Source organism: Prionailurus viverrinus, chromosome B1, assembly GCF_022837055.1.
Source record: "Prionailurus viverrinus isolate Anna chromosome B1, UM_Priviv_1.0, whole genome shotgun sequence".
NCBI classification, from domain to species: Eukaryota; Metazoa; Chordata; class Mammalia; order Carnivora; family Felidae; genus Prionailurus; species Prionailurus viverrinus.
In genome coordinates this window covers 73,252,510-73,277,205 of record NC_062564.1, presented here as the reverse complement: position 1 = coordinate 73,277,205, position 24,696 = coordinate 73,252,510, and the positions used below count along the sequence as shown (strand labels likewise).

The 24,696-nt window shown below is 37.5% G+C and overlaps 1 protein-coding gene across 1 annotated transcript; it reads right to left on the bottom strand.

The window, feature by feature from the left end:
• Positions 1–6,697: 6,697 nt before the first annotated feature.
• On the bottom strand, positions 6,698–14,772 carry FGA (fibrinogen alpha chain). Its single transcript, XM_047856515.1, has 6 exons — positions 14,551–14,772; positions 12,142–12,267; positions 11,494–11,677; positions 10,253–10,398; positions 8,280–9,660; positions 6,698–7,522 (listed from the first exon to the last, which is right to left on the bottom strand). The coding sequence occupies exons 1-6, from the start codon at positions 14,602–14,604 to the stop codon at positions 6,801–6,803; spliced, it is 2,613 nt and encodes an 870-aa protein (XP_047712471.1). The 5' UTR covers positions 14,605–14,772; the 3' UTR covers positions 6,698–6,800.
• Positions 14,773–24,696: the final 9,924 nt, after the last annotated feature.

The window sequence follows — 24,696 nt, the reverse complement described above, 5'->3', positions numbered from 1 at the left end:
CCAGTTGACCCTTGAACAATGCAGGGGCTAGGAGCTCAGACCACCACACAATAGAAAACCCAAGTTTAACTTTCAACTCTCCAAAAACTTAATTACTAATAGCCTATTTCTTTTTTTTTAATTCTTTTTAATGTTTATTTATTATTTTTGAGAGAGAGACAGAATGAGAGTGGGTTAGGGGTAGAGAGAGAGACACACACAGAATCGGAAGCAGGCTCCAGGCGCTGGGCTGTCAGCACAGAGCCCAGTGCGGGGCTCGAACTCACGAGCCATGAGATCATGACCTGAGTCGATGTCAGACGCTCAACCGACTGAGCCACCCAGGCACCCCACTAATAGCCTATTTCTAACCAAAAACCTTACTGATAACATAAACAGTCAATTAGCACATATTTGGTATATGTGTTATATACTATACTATTACAATAAAGTAAACTGAATAAAATATTACTAAGAAAATCATAAAAAAATATTTACAGTACCGTACCATAAAAGATCCACATGTAAGTGGACCTGCTCAGTCCAAACCTGTGTTGTTCAAGGATCAACTGTCTTCCCATGTTTATCATGTTAAATTACAATATCATCATCCTAGAACTGATAATAAATGCTGTGTGGAACTTAGGTGGTTTAAGCCTATAAGAATATTCTTGTGAGTTCATTCCCAGATGTGCTCCTTATCATCACGTTATTTAATCTTCCTAAATGACTATTTCTCACTAGAAAAATCAACTTATAAAATGTTCTCACCTTAATTAGAGAAACTCTAGTAATTATTGACCAAAAGTATTCCAGGGGCGCCTAGGTGGCTCAGTTGGTTAAGCATCCGACTCAGTTTCAGCTCAGGTCATGATCTCAGTTTGTGAGTTCGAACCCTGCATCAGATTCTCTCTATCATGAGATTTTCTCTATCCCTCACTCTCTGCCCCTCCTCTACTCTCTCTGTCTCTCAAAATAAATAAACTTAAAAAAAATTTTACTAGAAAAAATAAAAATAAAAAATAAAAATAAATAAAATCAAATAACACATAAAAATAAAATAAAATAAAATAAAAATAAAATAAATAAAATAAAATAAAATGCACCCAGGTGACTCAGTCAGTTAAGTATCCAATTCTTGATATTGGCTCAGTTTGTGATCTCACAGTCATGGGATCAAGCCCTATGCCAGGTTTGCACTGAGCATGGAGCCTGCTTGAGATTTTCTCTCTCTCCCCCTCTCTCTCTGCCCCTCCCCCCGTGTACGTGAGTGTATGCGCTCCCTCTTCTCAAAAATAAATGAATTAAAACAAAATTGTGCTTTAAAATTCATCTATTATTTTAGGAAAGTTTTCTAAAGAAAGTGACGTGTAAAGATACCTAGGTAAATGTACAGAAAAAGGATTGGGAGTGATGACGATATTAATATTTGACAAGGTAGAATTCTTTTCTAAAAGGATGAAATAAGTAAAAAAATACTTTAATGATAAAAAGTACAATCCATGCAGAAGATCTAACAGTCATAATCTTTCATGTACTAGACAATAAAAGAACCAATCATACAAAGCAAAATTCCTAGAATACAGAGATCACACACATATACGAAACCACAGACTAAGATCTTATTATGCACACACGGATGACCACATACAAAAATGTATGTTTCTATAAGCATATGTACATGTAGATGTATGTATTTCAAAATATGATATAGAAATTACATAAAATAGGAAAATCTATAGAATATTTAAATAATACCAGCAATAAGCTTTTGATAATATTAGATTTCATAACCTACAAATGTAAAAGTATACATTCTTCTTTTTGCCTATGAAACATTCACAAGAATGAATATGTACTTGTCCAGGAAGAATGTCTTAAAAATTCTAAAAGACTTGGAATTAAGTAATTGTTTAAGCTAAATAGTTTATGAGATACATGGAAATTAATATTTAAAAGATGATTCACTAATTCCACATGAGGTCAGGGTTTGGAAAAAAAAGAAAGATGACTCACCCTAACTCCCTAAAAGAGTAACTATTTAGAAATTAAGAAAGACTAATTAAAAAATTAATTTAGAAATTAAGAGTAACTATTTAGAAATTAAGAAATTAAGAAAGACCGTTGTAAAGCCCTAGAACAAACAAAAGAAGTAAAAATCTGAAAGTAAAACTTTTTTGGCTTAAAAAAAAAAATAAGTGGAGGGTAAGAAGGATAATACTTCACCAAAAAGCTATACTTTAAAGATGAGCAAAGTGATAAAAACACAGGATAGTGTATATATATATATATATATACCTATATGTGTGTGTGTATATATATATATACACATCAATTTGTTTTATTCAACAAAATTGGCATTTCAATTCCACTGGCAAAGAATGCTTTTAATAACTGATCCCAGCATAACTGACTATCCATCCATAAGAAAACAAAAGTAGACCTTCTTCATAACATATTAAAATAAATTCTAGGTAATTAAATATTTAAACGTAAAGAGAAAAACAGTAAAAATATTTGAAGAAACTTTTAAAACTTAACTGTATAATCTTGGAATAGGTGAGACATCCTGGAGTAGGGCAGGAAACACTACATACAGGAGCTCTGGCCTCAAGGAGTTCACAATCTGGTGTCACAATAACGTAAACAAATATGTTAGAGTTAGGGATCCACTGTGTTATTTTTGAGATAGAAACAAGAGCTCTGAGGGCCCAGAGTAAAATTCCTGGCTCTATGTTCTAGGGTGGGCATTAGGGAAGAGTTTGCAGAAGGAACACTGTGAGCTGGATCTTTAAGGATCAAGGGGAGGCTTCTAGGCAGTGTATGCAAAGGTGCAGACTCATTAAAGGATCTGGTATTTCTGATACTAGTGAGAAATTCAATGCAATCCAAATACAGTGGATGTAGATGCTGAAAAGGGACCAATTTGTGAAAGAGCTTATATGCAAAGCAAAGAAGTTTCAACTCAACCTCAAGGTAGGCTGTAAGCAGGAGTGCTTTATTTTTTAAAAGGTAACTTTGTGGAGAATGAATGAGCAAAGCAATGGTGGTAAAGGGAGAGGTTAAGAGACAGTTAAACAGCCCAAATTAGAAAAGATTAACTCAAGGGGCACATGGGTGGCTCAGTCAGTTAAGCATCAGACTTTTGATTTTGACTTATGATCTATTGGTTGTGAGATTGAGCCCTACATACAGCCTGCTTAAGATTCTTCTCTCTCTCTCTCTCTCTCTCTCTCTCTCTCTCTTGAAAAAAAAAAAAAGATTAACTCAAGATACCATAAGAGCATAAAAGTGCTCTAAGAGTGGTCATTTTTAGAGTAGAAAAGGGTTTGGAAGTAGATTGGACACAAGAATTAAAAAGTGAAGCAAGAAGGAGCTCAAGTTTTCTAGATTAGGAAGCTGGGGGTTAATGATGCCTCTGCTGGGACAAGAAATACAGAAGATGCAACAGGTTTTGATGAGAAGGTAATTAGTTCAATCTTCGACTAATGAGAAATATCTAACTGGAGGTGTTTGGTATGAGTTGAAGATATGGATATTAAAGGGCCAAAGTTTTAGACTAGGCTATATCATCAACCTATTGATGGTAATCGAAGCTACAGTGATTGTCAGGTCAACCAAGGAGAACATATACTCACGTAGAGAGTGAGAAAAGATGGGCTGGTTAAGACTTCTAATTGCCTACCTCAACATCTATTCTTCTGTTCCTCCTTATTAACAGAATCCTAATTTTAATTAGGATAGCCTTATATGAAGCTAACAGTCAAGGTGTCTCAGCCTCTCCTGCACCTAGGTATGTCCATGTGACAGAGCTGTGGCTGGTGAGATATAAGTAAAAGTGCTGTATGGAACATCCAGGAAAGTTCCTTAAAAGAGAGAAGGTACTCCATTTCCCTTCTGTCTTTCCTCTGTCTTCCAGATTGCCACAGGACATGGTTTGACAGGACATGAGGTAAATTTGAAGATGAAAGCCATTTGTTAGGATGATGGCTTCCTGAAGATACTTAGGAGACATATTACTATATACTTTTTTGGGAATAAGAAATAAGTTTCTGTCTTATATAAGCCACATGCATCAAACCTAATCCCAACTGATAAAAATTAGTATTAATGTTACTGTAACAAGAAACTCCTACATTTAAGGAGTGGTTAAAGAAGGAATTGCCAGTTAAAAAGACTGAGAGGGATTACTGGGTGGCCCAGTCAGTTGAGCTTTTGACTTCACCTCAGGTCATGACCTCACCATTCATGGGTTCGAGCCCCTCGTCCAGCTCTGTGCTGACAACTCAGAGCCTGGAGCCTGCTTTGGATTCTGTGTCTCCTTCTCTCTCTCTGCCCCTTCCCTCTTGGTCTCTGTCTCTGTCAAAAATGAATAAACATTAAAAAAAAATTTTTTTAATAAAGAATAAAAACCAAAAATCAAGAGAAAAATGCAGATTGAAGAGGTAGGGTGGGAACAATAACAGCAGATGTTTAAAACATGTCAAGCAGGAGGAGGTTTGAATGTAGGATGTTAAATTTAGAACTACAAAGCCCTTATTGACTTTAAAGGGAGAAATTTCAAGAAAGCAATAACAGTGAAAACCTAGTTGGGTTTCCCTCGTGAATGAGAGTCAGAGGAGCTAAATTAATATTTAATTTTGGGAATAAGGGAAATAGAGCAATAAGTTAAAGGCAAAATGGAAAAGAGATGCTTGGTGTCTTTTCTTACAACTAAACTATATCTCCAATGATCCACGATTCTGTTAATATTGGCCATTGTTTATTACATTAAAAGAGGTCACCCATTCTTTGCCAATAAACTCGAAGCCTTCAAAATAAAAGAGAAATGAATGGCCTTTTGCATTCAGAGTCACTTTCATTTGGGGACCTCTGTCCATAATAGTAGGACATTCTGGAAAATAAAATACTTCCTACTCTCAACTCAAATTCTAGGCACGCATATGTGTGAGTGTAAATGGGGCAGGTATAGAGGTGACATGGAATGCCCACATCTGAAATAAATGAAACTTCTTTTAATTCTTTTTTAAAATTTTTATTTACTTTTGGGAGAGAGCAAGCGGGGGTCAGAGCACAGAGAGGGGGACAGAGGATCTGAAGCAGGCTCTGTTCTGACAGGCTGACAGCAGCAAGCCCATGTGGGGCTCGAACTTTCGAACCCTGAGATCATAACTTGAACCAAAGTTGGATGCTCAACTGACTGAACCACTCAGGTGCCCTGAAACTTCTTTTATTTCTGAAAAAATTCTTCTCTGATTATTCTAATATTTGGAGGTGTATTTGTATCAAGGATTTTTTAAATGTTTGTTTCTTTTGAGAGAGGCAGAGAGAGTGAGAGAGAGAGAGAGAGAGAAAGGCAGGAAGAGAGGGAGACAGAATCTGAAGCAGGCTCCAGGCTCTGAGCTGTCAGCATAAATCCGACATGGGGCTCAAACCCACAAACTGCGAGATCATCACCTGAGCTGAAGTTGGCTCCTTAACCAACTGAGACACCCAGGCGCCCCAGGGATTTTTAATTGCATGTAAGAAAATGCAAGAATTCTGGGGCTTCATATGTGACTCATTTTCAAGCCACTGTGTTCATCTTCTGTCTGCCCTCCAGGCTCTGGCCCCTGTTCCTAGACTGTCTGCCTGCTTGCTTCCTTCTTTCTTTTCTTCTTCTTCTTCTCCTCCTTTTTTCTAGGAGAAAGGGAGCTGTTACACTGGGGTACAAACTGTGCAAATGAAAGCAATATTTTAATACCTTTTCAAATGTAAATGGAAACTACTTCTCACTAGAAAGAAATTTGAGTTAAAGATTGGGGGCTGGAGGGTTACCTGGGTGGCTCAGTTGGTTAAGCAAGGTTAAACAACTGACTCTTGATCTCAGCTTAGATCATGATCTCATCATGGGTTGTGAGGTTTGGGAGATGGAGCCCTGCATCGGGCTCTGCACTGCCTACTTGGGATTCTCTCTCCCTCTGTCTCTCTGCCCTTCCCCTGCTCGTGTTTGCGTGATTTCTTTCTCTTTCTCAAAATAAATAAACAAACATTAAAAAAAAAAAACGGGGGACAGGAGCCAAGTCCGCAAAGAACAATGATAAAACTGACATCAAATAAAATACTGGCCAATGTACATAAATTGAGTTTATGAATTCAACATACAGTAATAGTATTTTTTGAATACTTTGTAAGTATTGAAAGGATTTTAAATGCATTTTTTTCATGCCATGTGTTTTTGAAAGAAATCTGTTAGACTCTGGGGAAAAAATTAAGTAGGCATTATGGTCTTCATTGAAAGGCTAAAAAAACAGATTTCTATTTCTGTTAGGAAAAAATGCTTCTCCTCTCTTCCTGGATTTGCTTGCTAACAGAAATGATGAACATACTTCATAATTTGTAAGTTCCTCTACAAAGTGCAGCCATTGTTTAATTCACTGATTTGTAACTTAAAGTATCGGTTTCAACCTATTCATACCAAATGGATGAAATAACTTTTTTACTTTACAATGGCCCTTGAATGGTGTGGGAGAGGAGTTCTCAAAACAACACCCTTAAGCGTTGCAGAGAGGAGCATCCATCTGACCCCTTCTTCATGATGTATTGAATGTTCCTTGGTGTATCCTGACAGAAATGTTAAAACCCACAGAGCTACTTTAAGGATAAAAAAACTCATATAACTTTATTTTTTTAAGTAGTAAAATGTCTCAGTTACATTTGGATACAGTACAAAGAGTAATAAAATAGCACCTGTGAATTTTTTAATAGATTGTAAAGAATCTTGACTCCTTTATCTTCCTTACTCTTTTTCCACTTCACTAAACAAAGAAAACAGACTACTCTCACTTCTGCTCCGAGTGGGTCACCAGGGGCCTGATTTTCATGCGAACAGCCTTGAGGGAATAATCTGCACCTCTGAAGGGAACCCAGACCACTCCATTCTCAATCTCATAAGGACTGTTGTTCCTTGGGTCATAGGAGCCCCCAGGGTAGTAGATGCCATTGAGATTGGCTGCTTGGCAGCTGTTGTACCACCAACCTCCTCCGTAGACTTCTGCGCAGTTCTCTTCCCACAGGTCTGCATCCCTGTCATAGGTGCTGAACTGCATGCCAGCATGAGAAGTATACTCTGTTCCTTCCTCCACGGAACCCTCAATCAGAGCATCGCCTGCTGTGCCCTCATAGGAGGAGACCTGCAGGGGATAGCCTTCTGCCTCAGAGCCTACCCTCAAGTGATATTCTGCATAAGCCAGATTCCCAGCCCAGTCCTCTAATTCAACCCGAAGGACAGAGCCCCTTAGGGTCAGTAAGTGGAGGTATTCATTGCCTAGCCAGAATTCTCCTTCCCCCTTGTCATCCAGACTGCCGAAACCTCTCTTGTAGTCTTGCCAGGTCCGGTTAAAATTCAGTGATCCATCCATTCTTTGCTGGATCAAAAGCCATCCTCCCAAACTGGTCTCTTGATCACAATAAACAGAAAAAATCTTACTGGATCCGGGTAGCTTGATATTGAAAATACCACTTTGGGCACCTGCAGGATGTGTTTGGAGGACATCATCACAGTCTAAAAAAAAAATTAAGCTGGTTGGAAGAAGTTACTCTCATTTAACTTTACAAAGATAGGCATGGCCCAGATTAAATGAAGGCAGATACTGGCTTCCTTTTCCTTCCTTTCTTGCTTGCTTCCTTCCTTCCTTCCTTCCCTCCCTCCCTCCTTCATTCCCTCCAGGGGGGAAGGATGCACCTACACTGAGATGGAGATTAAGCAAGTAAGCGACATTTATACCTACAAATTGCAAGGGAGATGTTCCTCAATGGATTTGAAATTTTACTTGCCCGCACTGATAATAGCAAGTAACCAGCAACGATATCTAAGCATCATTTAGTGCTAATATAACTTGTTTTTAACCTGACCTTAATGTCAACTGAGACACACACTTAAAATATGATTAATAAATTGGGTGACAATTCCAACAGCACACATTTTGAATGGTGAAAGAATTCGGCTAAACAAATTTAAAATCGAGTTTCAGAGGGATTCATTCATTCATTTAACATGTTATTTATTGAGTGATGACTCTCAGCACTGTTAGGCATTTGGGAATACAGAGATGAATAAGATAGATAAAGTCCCCGCCCTCCTGGAACTTACAGTCTAGTGCCAAAAAAAATAAAAAATAAAAACAAAAAACCAAAAGGTGTCATTTCCATAAGGTGTAATAGAGGGCTAGGGAAGAAGTTCAAGGTGCTATGGGAGGCACTGCGGGCGAATTTAGTCTAGGGGGTCAGGGAAGGCTTCCCCAAAGGAGAAGTGTGGATACCTCTGGCAGGGCGAGCTCTAGCATGGCCTCTTTTGGTGGTATATGCTCCTCTGAGGACTTCGTGTTCCGCTTCACTTCCGGCCTCACCTGCCACTTTAAAGCTCTTGCTTTCAAATGTGGAGTCTCCCCTGTTGTAAGTCTTACTAGTGGTTACCAACTGTTTGCTGTGAGTTGAAGTTTTACCACTGGAAGGGAGCTCGCGTTCCCCTAAGTGCGTGAATATGTCAGATTCCGAGCCCATACTTTCAAACTCTCTGAAGGTAGGTGTGAGTACACTCGAAAATTTGCTTCCAGTTGAGGCAGATTCAAAGAAACTCGCCAAGTCAGGGTGTCTAGAATGGAGATCCCCTAGGCTACCAGAAAAAGCATGGGACAAGTCACAATCAGAACCATCTTCGGAGTTTACCACTTCTTTGATCACTTCTTTGCGACCATCAGGACCTGTAACTGTCTTAGTGACAGTTTTAGAGCATGAACGACGAGTGGTGGTCGTGCTACCAGAGGTGACCTTCTCGTTACCAATAAGAAGCTCTTTATCTCCTTTAGAAGAGATCAGTTTGCCCGTGTGGTACTCTTTCTTTGTCCCTGGAGATACACTTCCTGACACCTCTTCAAACGTGCCCCACTCTTGCTTGGTAGGCCTGGTGTCCCCATGCCCTAAGCTATCTGGCCTAAAACTTCCAGGCTGAGGCGTTCCAGAGCTCCAAGAGCCGCCACTGCCAGTTCCAGTGCTCCAAGAGCTGGCACTCTCCGCGTTCCAAGTACCCGCACTGCTAACTCCAGAGCTGCCGGCGTTCCAGGTGCTGCCACTGCCAGGTCCGGAGCTCCCGGGGTTCCAAGCGCCTGAGCTTCCAGGTCCGGAGCTCCCGGGGTTCCAAGCGCCCGAGCTTCCAGGTCCAGAGCTCCCAGGGTTCCAAGCGCCAGAACTTCCAGGTGTGGAGCTCCCAGGGTTCCAAGCGCCCGAGCTTCCAGGTCCGGAGCTCCCAGGGTTCCAAGTGCCAGAACTTCCAGGTGTGGAGCTCCCAGGATTCCTAGGGCTTTCAGGCACTGATCCCGTTCCATGCGATACAGAGTCTCCTGGGGCATTCCCATCTGTACCAGACCTCTCTAACGTTATTTTCATCTGCTGCGTTTCCATGAGTGCCTTCCACTCTGCAGGGGCCTTCTGAAGCTGGTGCTTGTACTCCCCAGGAATCATATCTGGAGCTGTGCGCATTTTCAGCAGTGGTAAATATTGCGTATCTCTAGAGGGAAGTAAGTCTTTGGCAATGACTTGTTCAAGTTGCTTCTGCTGATCTTCGTAGTACTTTAGATCTGTCCTACGTTCTAAAGCCCTACTGCACGACCCTTGGCAAGATCGGATCTTAATATCAATGTCCACCTAGAGAGAGGGGAAGAAAGATAAAGAAAAGAGGCAGATATAAATAAGGAAAATTATGTCTATTGAGTTCTTCGCATTTAATTTATTTTTTGAAAACTGGTTTCATTTCTTTACTTGGAGACCTACCAATCAATTCTGGTTTTCATTTATGTCATACCCTCAGTGGAAGAGATGTGGGTATTGTAAGGTTTGCCTGGATAAGCAACAGGAGCTATTTGGATTCATCTTAGTCTTAAAATAGATAAAGAGTAAGGTACTATTCCCTCTGAAAGGAAACACTAATGAATTGAGCCTCAGTGAGACTCAGATTGAAGACTCAGAGGCACAGTGGTGTCAGAGCTTTGCAACAAGACAAGCAGGGATTTAATATTTGCTTTTGAAATTTACTGTCTATGTATCCTTGGAAAATGTACTTAATATCACTGCGCCTTTTTTTTTTTTTTTTCATCTGTAGAGTGGGGAAATAATACCTACTTCATAGTCGGATAATGGAGATAACACCTTGCTCTACATACAGTAGACATTCAATGAATTTGCTTCCTGCTATTCAAAAACAAGGAAATTCTGGTGGCAGAGCCACAAAGTTACTCACCTCCAGTCGTTTCATATCTATCAGTTGATCCCTGACATTTTTCTGCAGAAGTTGGATATGCTGTACTTGTTCCAAGACTTTGCGCTTCAGGATCTCAATTCTGCTTCTCAGATCTTCTGACACTTGGCTAAATGTATTATCATTGTCTGAAAAAGGAAAATATGGATGTTGAAGTACCTGCCAAGTGCTTTGCTTATAATAGCCAGTAAAGAAGGAAACTTGCTTATAAATAGCCTCCCCTTTTAACAATAATTTGTTCTCTGGACATTTTATTTGCGAGTTCCAAATCTGTGAGGCATTTTTGGACAATGTTATGTCCTCTAGTCATCCATGGCTGTCCGTTAAGATGCCCTACTAGCAGTTAGTAATTCAAATAGATACAGAAGAAAAAATTTGGAATTTTAAAGGTGTCATTAGGAGATTAAATAGTTTGATCACATTTCAATTGTTTCATCATATCCTTAGCCAAGAGACTTAAACATATTCATGGATTTTCTTACTGAGAAGTTTTTCTTCCAACCTATCCATTTGAAATTGTTCCTAAGCTTTTTTATTTACTTATTTATTTTTTTTTTTTTAGGTCAACATGATCATTCACTTGCCATTATTGTGGTTGCACCATTGGCATTAAATTAGTTAAGTGTCTTCTAACGATATAGAGAATTACAGCAAGGCTTCAGTAACTGGAGCCTCAGTAAACTTGCTTCCCACGCCCAGAGGAAATCGAGTGTTTCCTAGTCCTAAGGCTTAGTCATAGTCCTATGAGAAAGAACATGGCTCTATATTTTGAATTAACCAAACCAAACAAAACATAAAGAGCTTGGTGGAGTCTGTGGATTGAACTCCTAACTCCATCACATGATAGCTTTGTGTCTTTGGTTGAGTCTCATGATCTCTGTTTCCTCCTCTGTAAGATAGAAACAAAAACATCTACTCAAAAGGTTGTGCTCATCTTATTTTCAGTATATACTCTTAAAAAAGAGCACACTTAAAGTCTACTCTTCACTACCAAATTCTGACTTTGTGACTTTAAACAATTCTAAGCTAACCTTTTTTATGTTATAAAAATAACAAAAAGAAGCCCCTCCTTAAAATTTAGGAATATCATAAAGGCACGTGTTTCTATCTTAAGTACTTTGGGATAAAATTGAAGTTGCTATAAGGAGACAGAATATTTATTTAGGGCTATTGTTGTTTTGTTGTGTGCTATAAAGTGAAAGCACCAAATCTGTAATGCTTACTGTTACCGGTGGCAAAATCCCCTCTCACAAGTTCCATTACATTCCCTGTCAGTAAACTAGAGTCCTTATTGTTCTTCTGATAATCAAATAGTGAATTTTTGAGCTTATTAATTCTGTTTGTAAAATCTTGATTGACTTCATCGATTAACCCTTTCATCCTGCAGCCAGAAGGGCATTTGTAGTTCTGGAAGTGAAGAGAAAAAAATTACATTAAGGGTCTGTATCTTGGATCCAGTATAATTTTGAAGGTTTCCATGCAGCCCCCGTTGCTCCCCCCGCCCCCCCACCCCAATATCTTTAGATCATCTATTGACTTAAAAGTAGTTTAAGAGGACTAGTCATAGGTTGTAGAGAAATACTGGAATGAGGGTTCACTTAACCATAAAATAGCCACCAGAAAATCTTGAGGCCTGAACATGCAACTAAAATCCAATCTGTTAATCCCACTAATGACCCAGAGTTTGAGAGGTAATTTAAATAGTGCTTTCAGAGTGAAGTTGCTTTCCATTTGTCTTCTTTAATTTGGCATGTAATGAGCTATTAGATTATTTCCCACTGGAAAAGTTTTCTGGGACCTACTGGGCCAGCCTGTGCACAATTCTAGCACCACAGGGAAATATTCTCCCACTCCCTATGCCAACTGCTCACCCAGTCTTCATCAGAGCAGAAGGGCCAGTCTGTCTCTTTGCACACAGAGTGATGTCCTTCCACAATTCTTGGGCCACGCACACCTCCTCCTTCAGCTATAAAGTCACCTTCCTGGACATCTCCAGTCTTTAAGGATTCATTCATACACACAAAAGAGAACAACATTAGGCAGATAGGAGAAGACACCAACATGCCTGTAAATCCCAATTAGGGGGAAGGTTCTTACAGAGATTAAGAACACCAGTTTGGGGCATCTGCAAGCTTCAGAAATCAAGCTTTCTTCGATTTTGACCGAAAACCCTAATACCCATTTCATGGAGTTGCGGGAATTAAAGGAGATAAGGTGAAGACATTTTTTAACTGTGTTTGAGACAAAACAAGCATTTAATAAATGGTAGGAGTTTTAAAGGATTTATTATGTAAGGAAAATTATTTGAATCTACAAAATTAGTTAAAATTTACATTTTCATTATGAGTAATGTCTACAGATAGAAAGGTAATTGAAAAATTCAGAGTTCTTTATCCTGTAATTTCTGTTTCAGTAGGAAAAAAACAAACTATCTTAGCTTAGTGTCTCCTTCAAGTTTCTACTTTGACCCTATGGGTCTATTATTTGAGCAAGTACATACCAAAGATACAAAGACGGCCAATTCAGACTGGGAAATGTTTTTTAGGTTATCCACTCATGTAATAAAATTTCCTTTTTATTTGTAAAGAAAAAGAGTAGACTGAAAACAAAAATAATGGTCCATAGCTGACTTTTTGAATACCTTCTAATTAGAAATATAGATTTCTAAAAATTTTCTATTGTGATCTATGAGATAAAATAGGACATAAAAATATTCTTCCAGGGGCGCCTGGGTGGCTCAGTTGGTTAAGTGACCGACTTCGGCTCAGGTCATGATCTTGCAGTTTGTGAGTTCGAGCCCCGCGTCGGGCTCTGTGCTGACAGCTCAGAGCCTGGAGCCTGTTTCGGATTCTGTGTCTCCCCCTGTCTCTGCCCCTCTCCTGCTCATGCTCTGTGTCTCTCTGTCTGTCAATAATAAATAAACATTTAAAAAAATATATTCTTCCAACAGGACTTTGTATCAGTTGACATGGGTTTTAAGTTTTAACTATGTTTATTTTGTATCACCAACTTACAAGGATTTTGCTATAACTTTTTTAATCTCAGATAGTTTATTCTTTTTTTTTTTTTTAAATTAATCTCTACACCCAACCCTGATATCAAGAGACACATGCTCTGCCTACTGAGCCAATCAGGTGGCCCAGAGATAGTTTATTCTTATAATTAGTTAATATTTGCTGTCTCATTTAAAAAATACTCTAATAATAATGATAATAATTCAAGCAATCAAGGACAGTTTATATTAAGGAACAAGTATAATCTCTTTGTTTAAGAAATAAAATTATAAATTCAAATATACTTCAAAATAAAATGGTACAACAATAAAAACAGGCAAAAATTAAGTATTTATGCCAATAGGTAAAAATAACCAAAAACGTATGCATTATCCGAAATAACCATGTTCGCAAGTGAGGTTAGTCTTATTTTCCATAAAATTTTTTACTTATTAGTTTACTATAAGGAAGAGAATTAAGTTAGAATCCCTCTTTAGTTTTTTCTACTCTGGTAACAGGATATGAGTGGTGAAGAGAAAGAAATAAATTGGAATAATTCATAGCCTGAAAGTAACAAAGTGTCTTAAACACATTTGTCACGTTTTTTATGAGACCAAAGTGTTTCAAAAGCTTTTAAATTGAAGTTTTCTGTTCTATAGATCTCTGGAGTCAAACTTTAGAAATTATTGCAATATTTAATAACCATTTTAAAAGATTGCTTCCCAAAAAGCATCTTGCCTTCTCAGTTACTCTCTTCTGATTTTGCTATGTCATATGTTTTCAAAGACAACTAATTTGCTTTTCTTTTTTTCTCAAGAAACATAAAAACCACCTTTCAGAAAAACTATATTAAACCACTGTTCTGCTTATTATGGACAAATAGCAATAAATTAACAATTAGGTGTTAAAAACTCTTATCAGAGGAATGTTTTGTTCTGTTAACTAGCATTAACTATCCAAAGTCTTTATTGGAACAAAGATGGCAAAGATTTCTTCCCTTCCAACAAACAATGTTGTAAGACTGTGTTTTACAGATACTAGAGTTTCCCCTATGAATTTCTGTACTTTGGTCCAGCTAAGCCTCCCTCTTACTCTTGAGGTCTCCGGCTCATCTAGGAACTTGCCTCCATGGCCTAAAACTGATAAAGCTAACAGTGTGTTAGCATACATAAGCGTGCTAGGACACACAGTGTGTGAGGACATACATAAGGCTGACTTAGACCTGCAAGTTCTTTGTGGAATAAACACCAGAGAGAAAACAAGAAGAGAAAATAAAGGTGACCATACCCAGACTGTGCCCACCACACTCAGGGCCAGGCAAAAGATCTTCAGGGAAAACATCTTTTCTAAGGGTGGGGCTGAGTCTTGAGGAGCACTCCCGCTGAAAGAAAGGAGGACAGCTTCCACTCCTAGTTCCCATCGTATTTAAATCTGCAAGGAGGTCTGATTAATCATTATCTTCGTCCTGTTTAGACAGTCGATATGCACTCCTACATCCCTTGCTCCTTCTCTAAGGTTGGTGTCCTAGAAGTTCTTGCTCAATTCTCCCAAGCTTGTTTGCTTTTGATAAGTTGTTGCCAAGGTAGAAGCAATTCCAGGATGATCTCACATTCCAGGAACAGGATGACTTCAGAAATGCAAAAGGAAACATAGGAAGCCGTATCTCTATACTTGAGACTTGAAAAAGTACGGAGAGTGGCTGAGGCAGACTAGCAGTAGCCTGTTGTGAACAGAGTTGGCAAATGATATTTCGCTTTATGTAGGAAATATGGTTGGATGATCTGACTTTTAAAAAATTACTTTGGTGACAGGCTGTCCCTGAAGTCCTTCTGTAAGTTACCTTGAACAGATTAGTTTCCTTCATCGAAAATGGTTAAGACAGTAGCCCCTGGAACCAAACATCTTAGGTCCATAATCTCAGTTACACCATTTCCCAGCTCTGTGCTTTTGGACAAATTACATGTTTTTATGAAGAATAAATGAGTTAATCCTTGTAAAGCCCTCAGAGCAGTGATTGCCACACAGTAAGTACTGGGTAAATGTTAACAATTATTGAAGAACATAAAGTACATGAAAAATATCATTTCCTTTCTGTGTCTATTCCTTTGGACCTGCCAGTTTACTTTCCCTGCTCTTCTTCTTCATGTGAAAGTTTTCCGTGGCCTGTTTTAGCAAGCAAAAAAAAAACAGGATACCCGGTTAAATTTGAATTTCAGATAAACAACAAATGCATTTTAAGGTAAGTGTGTCCTGTGCAATATTTACGATGTGTTTATACAAAAAAAAAAAAAAGTTTGTTGTTTATCAGAAATACATATTTAACTGAGCATCCTGTCATTTGTCTGATAAGCCTACCTTGCCTCAAATTGTGCTTCCTATGTGAAGTCAATTCTGATAATAGTAATAGTTAATATTTATTGAGTGTTTGCTAAGTGCCAGGCACTGTGCTAGAAAACACTTTACAGTGTACCTGATTTCATCTCTCCAATTGAAAGCAATTTCTTGGGGTGCCTGGGTGGCTCAGTCAGTTGAATGTCTGACTCTTGGTTTCAGCTCAGGTCATGATCTCACAGTTCATGGGATTGAGCCCCTTGAGTTCAAAAGAAAATTAAGGGAAATTATAAACTACTCAGATTGTGGGTAGATCTTAACATAGAGTTGAATGAAAAAAATAATAAATACAATGAAGACCTTAGCAGTGTTTCTCTTTTTTTTTTTTTTGTAGTTTTTAAAAAAATATTTATTTATTTATTTATTTTTTATAAACTTAAAAAAAAAAAGAAATCTCATGAGAACATTAAAAAAAAAAAAAAAAAAAGCAATCTCTTGTTCTTCCATAGTGCAATACTTAGAGGGGACCCTAGAGTCCCATCCAGGTTTGGGAAGGCAGTGATTCTATGGAATGTTGTACTCATAGGCAATGACTGAACTGGCAAAATGCCAGGCATGGATAGAAGCTGGAGGCTTGACCTCTTTAGATGATTTTGTGTGCTTATTGAAAGTGTTCCACTTGGGAGGTGCGCATAGTCTATGGAAGAGAACACCCTGGTGGGCTTCAGGTGACTTAGTGGAACACAACCTAATTGAAAGTAAGTTAAGAGAAAACAGTCTGACTGAATGCCACTGCTCTGGGCCACATCAGGGCATTTCCAAGGCACCACCTTTAGCTTTTAGCCTTGCTGGTCCACAGTTCCCTCAAGTATCTGCACATCCAGGGCTCTTCTCAGATGACACCTTCTCAGAGAGACCTTCTTTAGCTAACACAAAGAGCAGCCATACCATTAACCCAGTTTTGTTTTACTTCATAATATTTTATCACTACAGGATAATGTATATTTGGGAAGCTATTTGTCCGTGTCTCCTTCGCACTAAGCTTCATGAGGCCAAGGCACACTGCCTAGTGCAAGGTCTGGTGGAGAGTAAATACTAGTAAGTATTTGTTAGAGGAATGGAAGGCTGTCACAGCACAGTATGGCAGAAGAATAATGGCCTTTGCAGAGAGTGAGATCTGGATTCTAGCTAAGTGACATGGACAAATTAAATTCTCTAAGCAGTTTAATTATCTGTAAGATGGGGATGGCAATATTTATATTGCAGAGTTGTTTTGAAGATTATATAACATGGCATATATATAACATGTTGGATGTACACAGTAGGAGACCCAGATGGTAGCTTTTATTGTTCCTAGAATGTCCTAGTGCCACAGAATTGAAAGTTCCCGTGTTGTCTCTCCAGTACCAGAATTCCATAGCCAGGCCCTTTTGTAGGACTGCAGGACTGGGCTTGACCAACCACGCTGGGCCCTCCACCCATGTAATATAACCTACGGAGAAGCAGGTTTTGCTTCACCAGGAAGCCATGCAGACAGACAACAAATAATACAAGGAGTACCATTTTTTTTTATTAAAAAATTTTTTAATGTTTATTTTTGAGAGAGAGAGACAGACAGACAGAATGTGAATGGGGGGCGGGGAGGCAGAGAGAGAGGGAGACACAGAATCTAAAGCAGGCTCCAGGCTCTGAGCCTGATGTGGGGCTAGAACCCACAAACTGTGAGATCATGACCTGAGCTGAAGTCGGATACTTAACCGACTGAGCCACCCAGGCATCCCAAGGAGTACCATTTTTTAAAAGCATGTGACAATAAGGATGTCTTTACAAGTATATAAATTGTGGGCAAAATCTGAGAAATTTCATTTCTTAAGCCATAACTTCTATAGTATTGTATTTTTCCCAGAGATGACTATATCCTAATTTTTTAACACCAATGAGAGGGATTATTTATCCTCTTGAAATTAATATTATATTCCACAAATTACAATTATTTAATTGCAGGGATTCATATATTTGCTATCCTGTAACATCTGGCAGGCCTGGAATGGTATATACTGTATGTAAAAAGAATAGAAATTCTACAGCTGTCATTAGGTTTCAGGGCTTTTATTTTTTAACGTTTTTTGGTAAAATTTATTTTTGAGAGAGAGAAAGAGAGCATGAGTGGGAAGGGGCAGAGAGAGAGGGAGACACAGAATTCGAAGAAGGCTTCAGACTCTGAGCTATCAAAACTTACGCATGAAGAGTAACATATATAGCCATTGTGTAAACATAACAAGTACAAACCAAACAAAACAAGACAAATCCTCAGCTTTCTTTTGAGTGAGATATTCGTCCTTCCCTGGGCTATATCCCAGGGAAGTAAGAGAACATCTCTTTCTTTACGCGTTTATTCTACGTGTATTGAATTCTCAAAGCAGTTCACTTATTCCTTCATTTGTTTAACTGTAATGACCATTTACTGCATGCCTACGACTTGTCAGCCCTGCATGCTGTGTTCTTGAAATAGAAAGGCAAATGACGTGTGTATAGTTTTGTACCTAAAATCGGTGAGGAAATCAATATGTAGCTAAGAAGTTAAGCAATATAAAATTGCCATTTTTGTAGGTCCAAATGATAAATATGTGCAGTTTCCCATGGTTTAACCTAATACAACACGAAAGGAAAAATTCTGTGATGTGTATTCAAAGTACTGTTAAAATACAGAGCAGAGAATCATCTCTGCATTACTTTCTGTTACATTTTGTATAAATGTTCCTTAAGATATCTGGTTTAATTCAGGTCTAAAAATTCAAGATGCTTCTGAAAAATATTCGCTATGTCTTCTAGCATAAATCTGTATGAATCTGTGTGCATTTATTATTGTCCTAATAACCAGAAGACAATGTTGCTTTGACAGGACATATTTTATCAAAACAATATTAAATGCACAGTTAGAAAGTACTAAAATTAATTTCTAAAATTTGAAACTCTTGGATGGTAAAAATTTAGGCAATTCTGGTACTTCACAATACTCTTTCGGGTCCTCTGCCTCAGATTTTACAGCAGTGACTAATCTATAAAGGAGTCACTGGAAAACACTGGCAAGGCTGCTTAGCTTTGTGTATCTGATCTTCTCTCTTTGTCTCCTGCATTTCAGGGCTGTTGCAAAAGTTTGTTTTTAACCAAGCTGTTTACTGTGAAAGGTGAATGAGTTGTTGATGATAACATGTAGGAGTAACTAATGGCACTTTTACTTTTGGAACTTATCAGTACCCTGATGGTCCCAAATAGTTTCCCTAGCAATTATAGCTCTAGAGAAAAGATGGGGATTTCCTTAAACACACAGAAATGATTCTGAACTGGATTTATAAAACGGAGGAGGGGGCAGGGGAAGAGCTTTCCTTGATCTTTGATTCTGTCACACTGCCTTTCTCCTTAATCTACTTAGCCAGGAAAGAAACCTACTTTATTTGTTAAAATTGAACTGTTTCCAGATTAATAGCCATGTAATTGAATAGTTTCTTGGTATTTTTGAAAGTAAATTTTATAATGTTCCAATAATAGAGTGATAATTCTCTCTTTGTTATGTTCTAATGCATTATTCTCACAGTCTTCTGCTTAAGCACTTTTAATCAAGTTTCCACTAAAGTAGTTCTGAGTGTGTGTATGTGTGACACGTGTGTATGTGTGAGTGAAGCAGAGAGGGAGGAAGAAAGGGAATGAGAAGAAAGGAGGGAGGAAGGGAGGGGAAGGGAAAAGGATGAGTGAAAATGAGGCCCCTGAATTTTTCCCATTGCTTTACTTCTTCTCACTTTTTGACTGTGTTTATCAATTAAATAATTCATTTTCAAGATAAATTAATTTTACTTATGATGTGCTTTACTAAATTTTACTGGATGTATCAAATTGTTTGCCTTGAACACGCATTAAAGTATATAAATACTATTTTTGAAAAGTTAAACCATTATACAAATGAATAATCAATTGATGTGTTAATATCACCAACATGGTTTCATTCCTAATGTCATACACCTTAAATCCATTAAATTTGGCACACTTCTCTGCCGATTTCACTGTGGTTCTGTTAGAGATTAGCAAACAAGATGTATCAGTTGGTACTGATTTAATAATGATCTATTGAGATCTGGGGAAATAGCATTTGTAAGGAACTTAGATGTTCCATAGCAAGAAATTATATGAAAAGTATGAGTAAATTTAATTATCAAGAGCAATTTAATTCTTGGTGATTCCTATTGGAACCTATTTTAAATGGGTCTTTCTACAGTAACACCAAGGCAATTTGAAGAACGCATCTGGGTAAATTTTTGCTTAGATAAAATTAAACAAAAAATTACTGAGAATAACAGCAGAGAAACTCGAGGTGGAGAACAGTTTACAAAATACTACCAGTATACCAGAATATACTCCTCTAAACAGTCTATGTCATGAAAAACAAGGACAAACTAAGAAATGGTTACAAAAGTTGACTAAAAAGTGGCAACTAAATGTAATGTTGTATCCTGGCTAGGATCCTGGAACAGAAATAAAGACGTTAGTGTAAAAACTGGTGGAACAGAGAGGCACCTGGGTGGCTCAGTCAGTTAAGTGTCTGACTTCAGCTCAGGTCATGATCTCCTGGTCTATGAGCTTGAGCCCCTGGTCAGGCTCTGTGCTGACAGCTCAGAGCCTGGAGCCTGTTTCGGATTCTGTGTCTCCCTCTCTCTCTCTGCCTTGCACTCTGTCTCTGTCTCTCAATGTTTATAAAAATAAACATAAGGGGCGCCTGGGTGGCACAGTCGGTTAAGCGTCCGACTTCAGCCAGGTCACGATCTCGCGGTCCGGGAGTTCGAGCCCCGCGTCAGGCTCTGGGCTGATGGCTCAGAGCCTGGAGCCTGTTTCCGATTCTGTGTCTCCCTCTCTCTCTGCCCCTCCCCCGTTCATGCTCTGTCTCTCTCTGTCCCCAAAAAAATAAATAAACGTTGAAAAAAAATAAATAAATAAACATAAAAAAATTTATAAAAAAACTGATGGAACAGAATAAATAGCATGTGACAGGTAGGGAATAAGAACTACTACAGTTGGTTTCTTAGTTTTGACAAATGAATCATGGTAATGTCCGGTGTTAGCGTTAGAGGAAACTGGGTGACAGGTACAGGGGACTGACTGTCTGTAGTATCTTTGTAACTTTCCTGCAAAAAAATTACAAAATAAAATTATAAAATTTATAAAAGTTATTACAAAAGAAAAACATTGCTAAAAAATAACAGCAAAAAAACATTAAAATTTTAAAATTATATTTCCAGACTTAAATGACATTGGATTCAAATCCCATGCAGCAATACCAATCTTAGCAGCAAGAAAAGAAAACAAAACAAAATATTTGTTTTTTGTTTTTATTTCTGAAGCAATTTCATATGTTCTCTCATTTGACCTTTACCATAGCTTTGTGATGTAAGGAGAGCAAGTTAGGAAGGAAAACATTGCCAGTCCAAGGTCTCTCAAACGTTAGGTCAAATTTTTTTTAAAGTCACACTTTAACTATTTGCCCCTGAGGATTTGAAAGAGCCACTTTCATCACAGAGTGGAATCTGCCCTGCTGTGTTTATTGAGGGGAAGTCAACACTTAGATTTATTTAGGGAGGTTTCCCATCCACCGCAGGTCATTTTGTGCTTTCAAAGTTGCCAGTAAAAGAAAACCCACGAGAAGTTTGAAATGAGAGTGAGGGCCAAGGGTACTGGATTTTGGATTTGGGAAACTCATTTTTGACCTAGTTGTAAACCTGATTAAATATCATGATCCAGAATTTATCTCAGTTTGTACCTTCAGATATTTCCCAATTAAATTGAAATAAGCAAGAGCTTGAAATTGTGCCAGACAGCCTTCCCAAAGTCTTTCAAACCTGACACAGAGGAGTGTTCTACAAGTCAATGGTCAAACCTACTATGAGTACTCATAGTTGGCCATGGCTATCGGGCCATTGGGATCAAGGCTTATGTTTATGAGGCTGATGACTGTATGTCTTTAGTTTGTTTTTCTCCTTAAGAGAAAAAATATTAATACTCTTCTGGTGTGTAGACCATTGTTGGAGAATGACTATGATTTATGTACACTCTTATGGGATCAATTAATTCTCTGATAATTTCCTCTGTCCCAGAATAATTAGTGACTCTCTGAAGAACCAATATCAAGGAGCACCTGGCTGGCTCAGTCTGAAGAGCTTGCAACACTTGATCTTGGGGTTATGAGTTCAAACCCCACATTGGGTGTATAGATTACTTAAAAATAAAATCTCAAAAAAAAAAAAAAAAAAAACAACTGAGAACTAATATCAAGACTATGTTCTCTGACCATAATGCAATAAATTTAGATATTAATTAAAAATAGATAATTTTAAAAAACCAAGTAATATTCACTTTATAACCCTTGGGTTCAAAAGAAAATTAACGGAAATTACAAAATACTCAGATTGTGGGTAGATCTTAACATAGAGTTGATTGAAAAAAATAATAAATACAGTGAAGCAGTGTTTCTCTTTTTCTCCTTAGCAGTGTTTCTCTTTTTTTTTTTTTGTAGTTTTTTTTTTAAATTATTCATTTATTTATTTTGAGAGAGAGAGAGAGAACATGAGCAGGGGAGGAACAGAGAGAGAGAGAGAGAGAGAGAGAGAGAGAGAGAATCCCAAGTAGGCTCTGTGTTGTCAGCACAAACCCTGATGTGGGGCTTGAACTCAAAAACTGTGAGATCATGTCCTGAGCCAAAATCAAGAGCTGGACACTTAACCAACTGAGCCAAAGGACCATTTTATTAAATATCTAAACAATCACAGACCTATTAGATTATAAAATGAAATAAAAATAATTACTAGAAAAATGAAATTTTAAAAAGGATGTATAAAATATAGGCCCAAATTTCTATTACTAGATTCCAAAGATATAAAATTACATTTCAGTGATTATAATCAGAGCAAAGATAATATAGGAAAAAATGTTTCTACATTAGAAAATCCTTAATTTTTCTACCTATCTTAACATGGACCAGTCACAAAGAATTTGGGGACCAGCCAGATAATACTAATTTATAACACAGTGCCTTTTATATAATTTAAAAATACATAATACAAAAGAATAATTCATGATTTATAAGAATGTATGCAAATAAACACATCAAATGTATTGAAATAATTGTCTATTAAGGAGACAAATGGAAGAAAAGGAAGTTTGAATAAAAGAATCAATCAAAAGAATGACCCAGCACAGATGAATGAGAATAGTGTACCAAGATTATGATTAACTCAGTCTCTGCCTCTGAGGGATATACACGCCCCCCCAAAAGATACCTGAAACAATCTTTCCCATATTCTTGGTCTCTTTATCACCAACTTATTATTATCCATCTACTTTATCTCCTCTTACTATTTTTAATTCTTTCCTCTTCCCCAAACACTGTTTTGGAGCTACATCAAACTGATAAAAAACCATCAAGGAGCTATATTTTCCACAGGGTTACATGTGTACTTTGTTTTTCACTCTTATCAGCTGAATAACCAAAGCTCTCTACCATAAATACTTTGGCTAGTTTATACTGGTTAGAGTCCAGAGTCAAAAAGTTTAGATCTGGTCAAGTTGTTTATACTTAATATTCTTCCTTTCTCATTCATTTTCAACCCACCTACAAATCTGAAACATAATCTTTACAACTACTAAGCATAAAGAGAATTGAAAAAAAAAAAGCTACAGCACTTCAGAGGTAGGTTTGAAAATCTTGATATTTGTTCATGAATGGTTATTCCAGCCTGTTGATGAAAGAACTCTGCCTTGTAGTTTCAGGAACGGAAGTCATGGTATCAGCACACCTGTACAAGACCTTCCTTTTTGGAAGCTTCCCTCTGCAGGGTTTTCAAACAGTGGGACCATGCATGTTTGCTTTGCACTTAGCCTGCCTATTTTGCAGTGACCTGAATTTTTGCATGTCTGGGAAAGGGTTGAGTAAGTCACCTAATGATTTGAGCTGTGAAGAAAAATAATCTTTGTCTGTGAAGCCTCAAACTCTTCGTTTCACTTAAAAGTGGACTTTTTAAGGTTTGTCAAGATAATCCTTTCTATTTCTATTTATTTGTGGAGACATCATCCAACTGAGTCTGGAAGTATTTTTAATGCTTTATTTCTGAAACTGTAGCCCTTTGATAATTACCATCGAATATTAGTAACTAAAAAAATAGGATTTTGTGGTTCATCTGTTTGTCTCGATCTCATTGGGTTTTAAAATTAACTTTAAATTTAATATGTACTCATTATAGCAAATCAAACAACACAGAGATATATACAGAGAAAGTTAGAATCCCTTCTCTACCAATCAGTCAGCCCCCCTCTAACAACCATTGCCGGTTTATCCAACATGCAGACCAATACATATTTGGGACACTCCCCAAAACAGGGAGCTCTGAAATGTTTTGGAAAGAATGTTATAATTGATATTTTAGAAGAAGCACTGAGTAAGTGATCATTTGAAAAATCAGAAAAGATTTTGGACTTCCTTATATGTATTTTGTGTTCTAGTATGTTTATTAAATTTTGCATTAGATTGGTTGGGGAGAATAAATATGTACAAAGAATATATACATGTCAAGATTACATTTTGTTCAACATGTATGCATAGATACTTTTTACATAATTATTCTAGAATTTTTTTCATCTTAAAATTTCACTTATTTTGTAAATGTTTCCATGTTTACACAGAGATATTATACTTATTATGTAATCATTGCATTCGATCCTATTGTACTAATAAATCATCTTGTTCATTCTTCCACTGTGAAATATTTTCTAAATGTTTCACTTATTAGCTATATGGCTATATTATATTTCTCTACATGGCTATTCTTCAAAAATTATTTTTGGGGATAAATCACTGAGGTGATATTATTACAACAAAACTTACGGTATTAATCAACTCTTCTTATCTATGACCAAATTGCTCACCTAGAGAATTTTATAGATTCACAAAGGGAATGCAGTCTTGTATGCATTCTGAGTGTAAAAGTAGTTTGAAGCATGACGAGGTGGGAGCAGGCAAGGTTGAAGGCAAGATGGAGGAGAGGAAGGAGATGATTGCCATTA

Coding starts and splice junctions, on each gene's coding strand:
- FGA (XM_047856515.1), bottom strand. CDS start 14,604: ATGTTTTCCCTGAAGATCTTTTGCCTGGCCCTGAGTGTGGTGGGCACA. Junction 10,399..11,493: donor GGATTTTGCCACCGGTAACA/GTAAGCATTACA, acceptor TTCCTTTTTCAG/ACAATGATAATACATTTAGC. Junction 7,523..8,279: donor TAGAGCTCGCCCTGCCAGAG/GTATCCACACTT, acceptor TTTTTTTTTTAG/ACTGTGATGATGTCCTCCAA.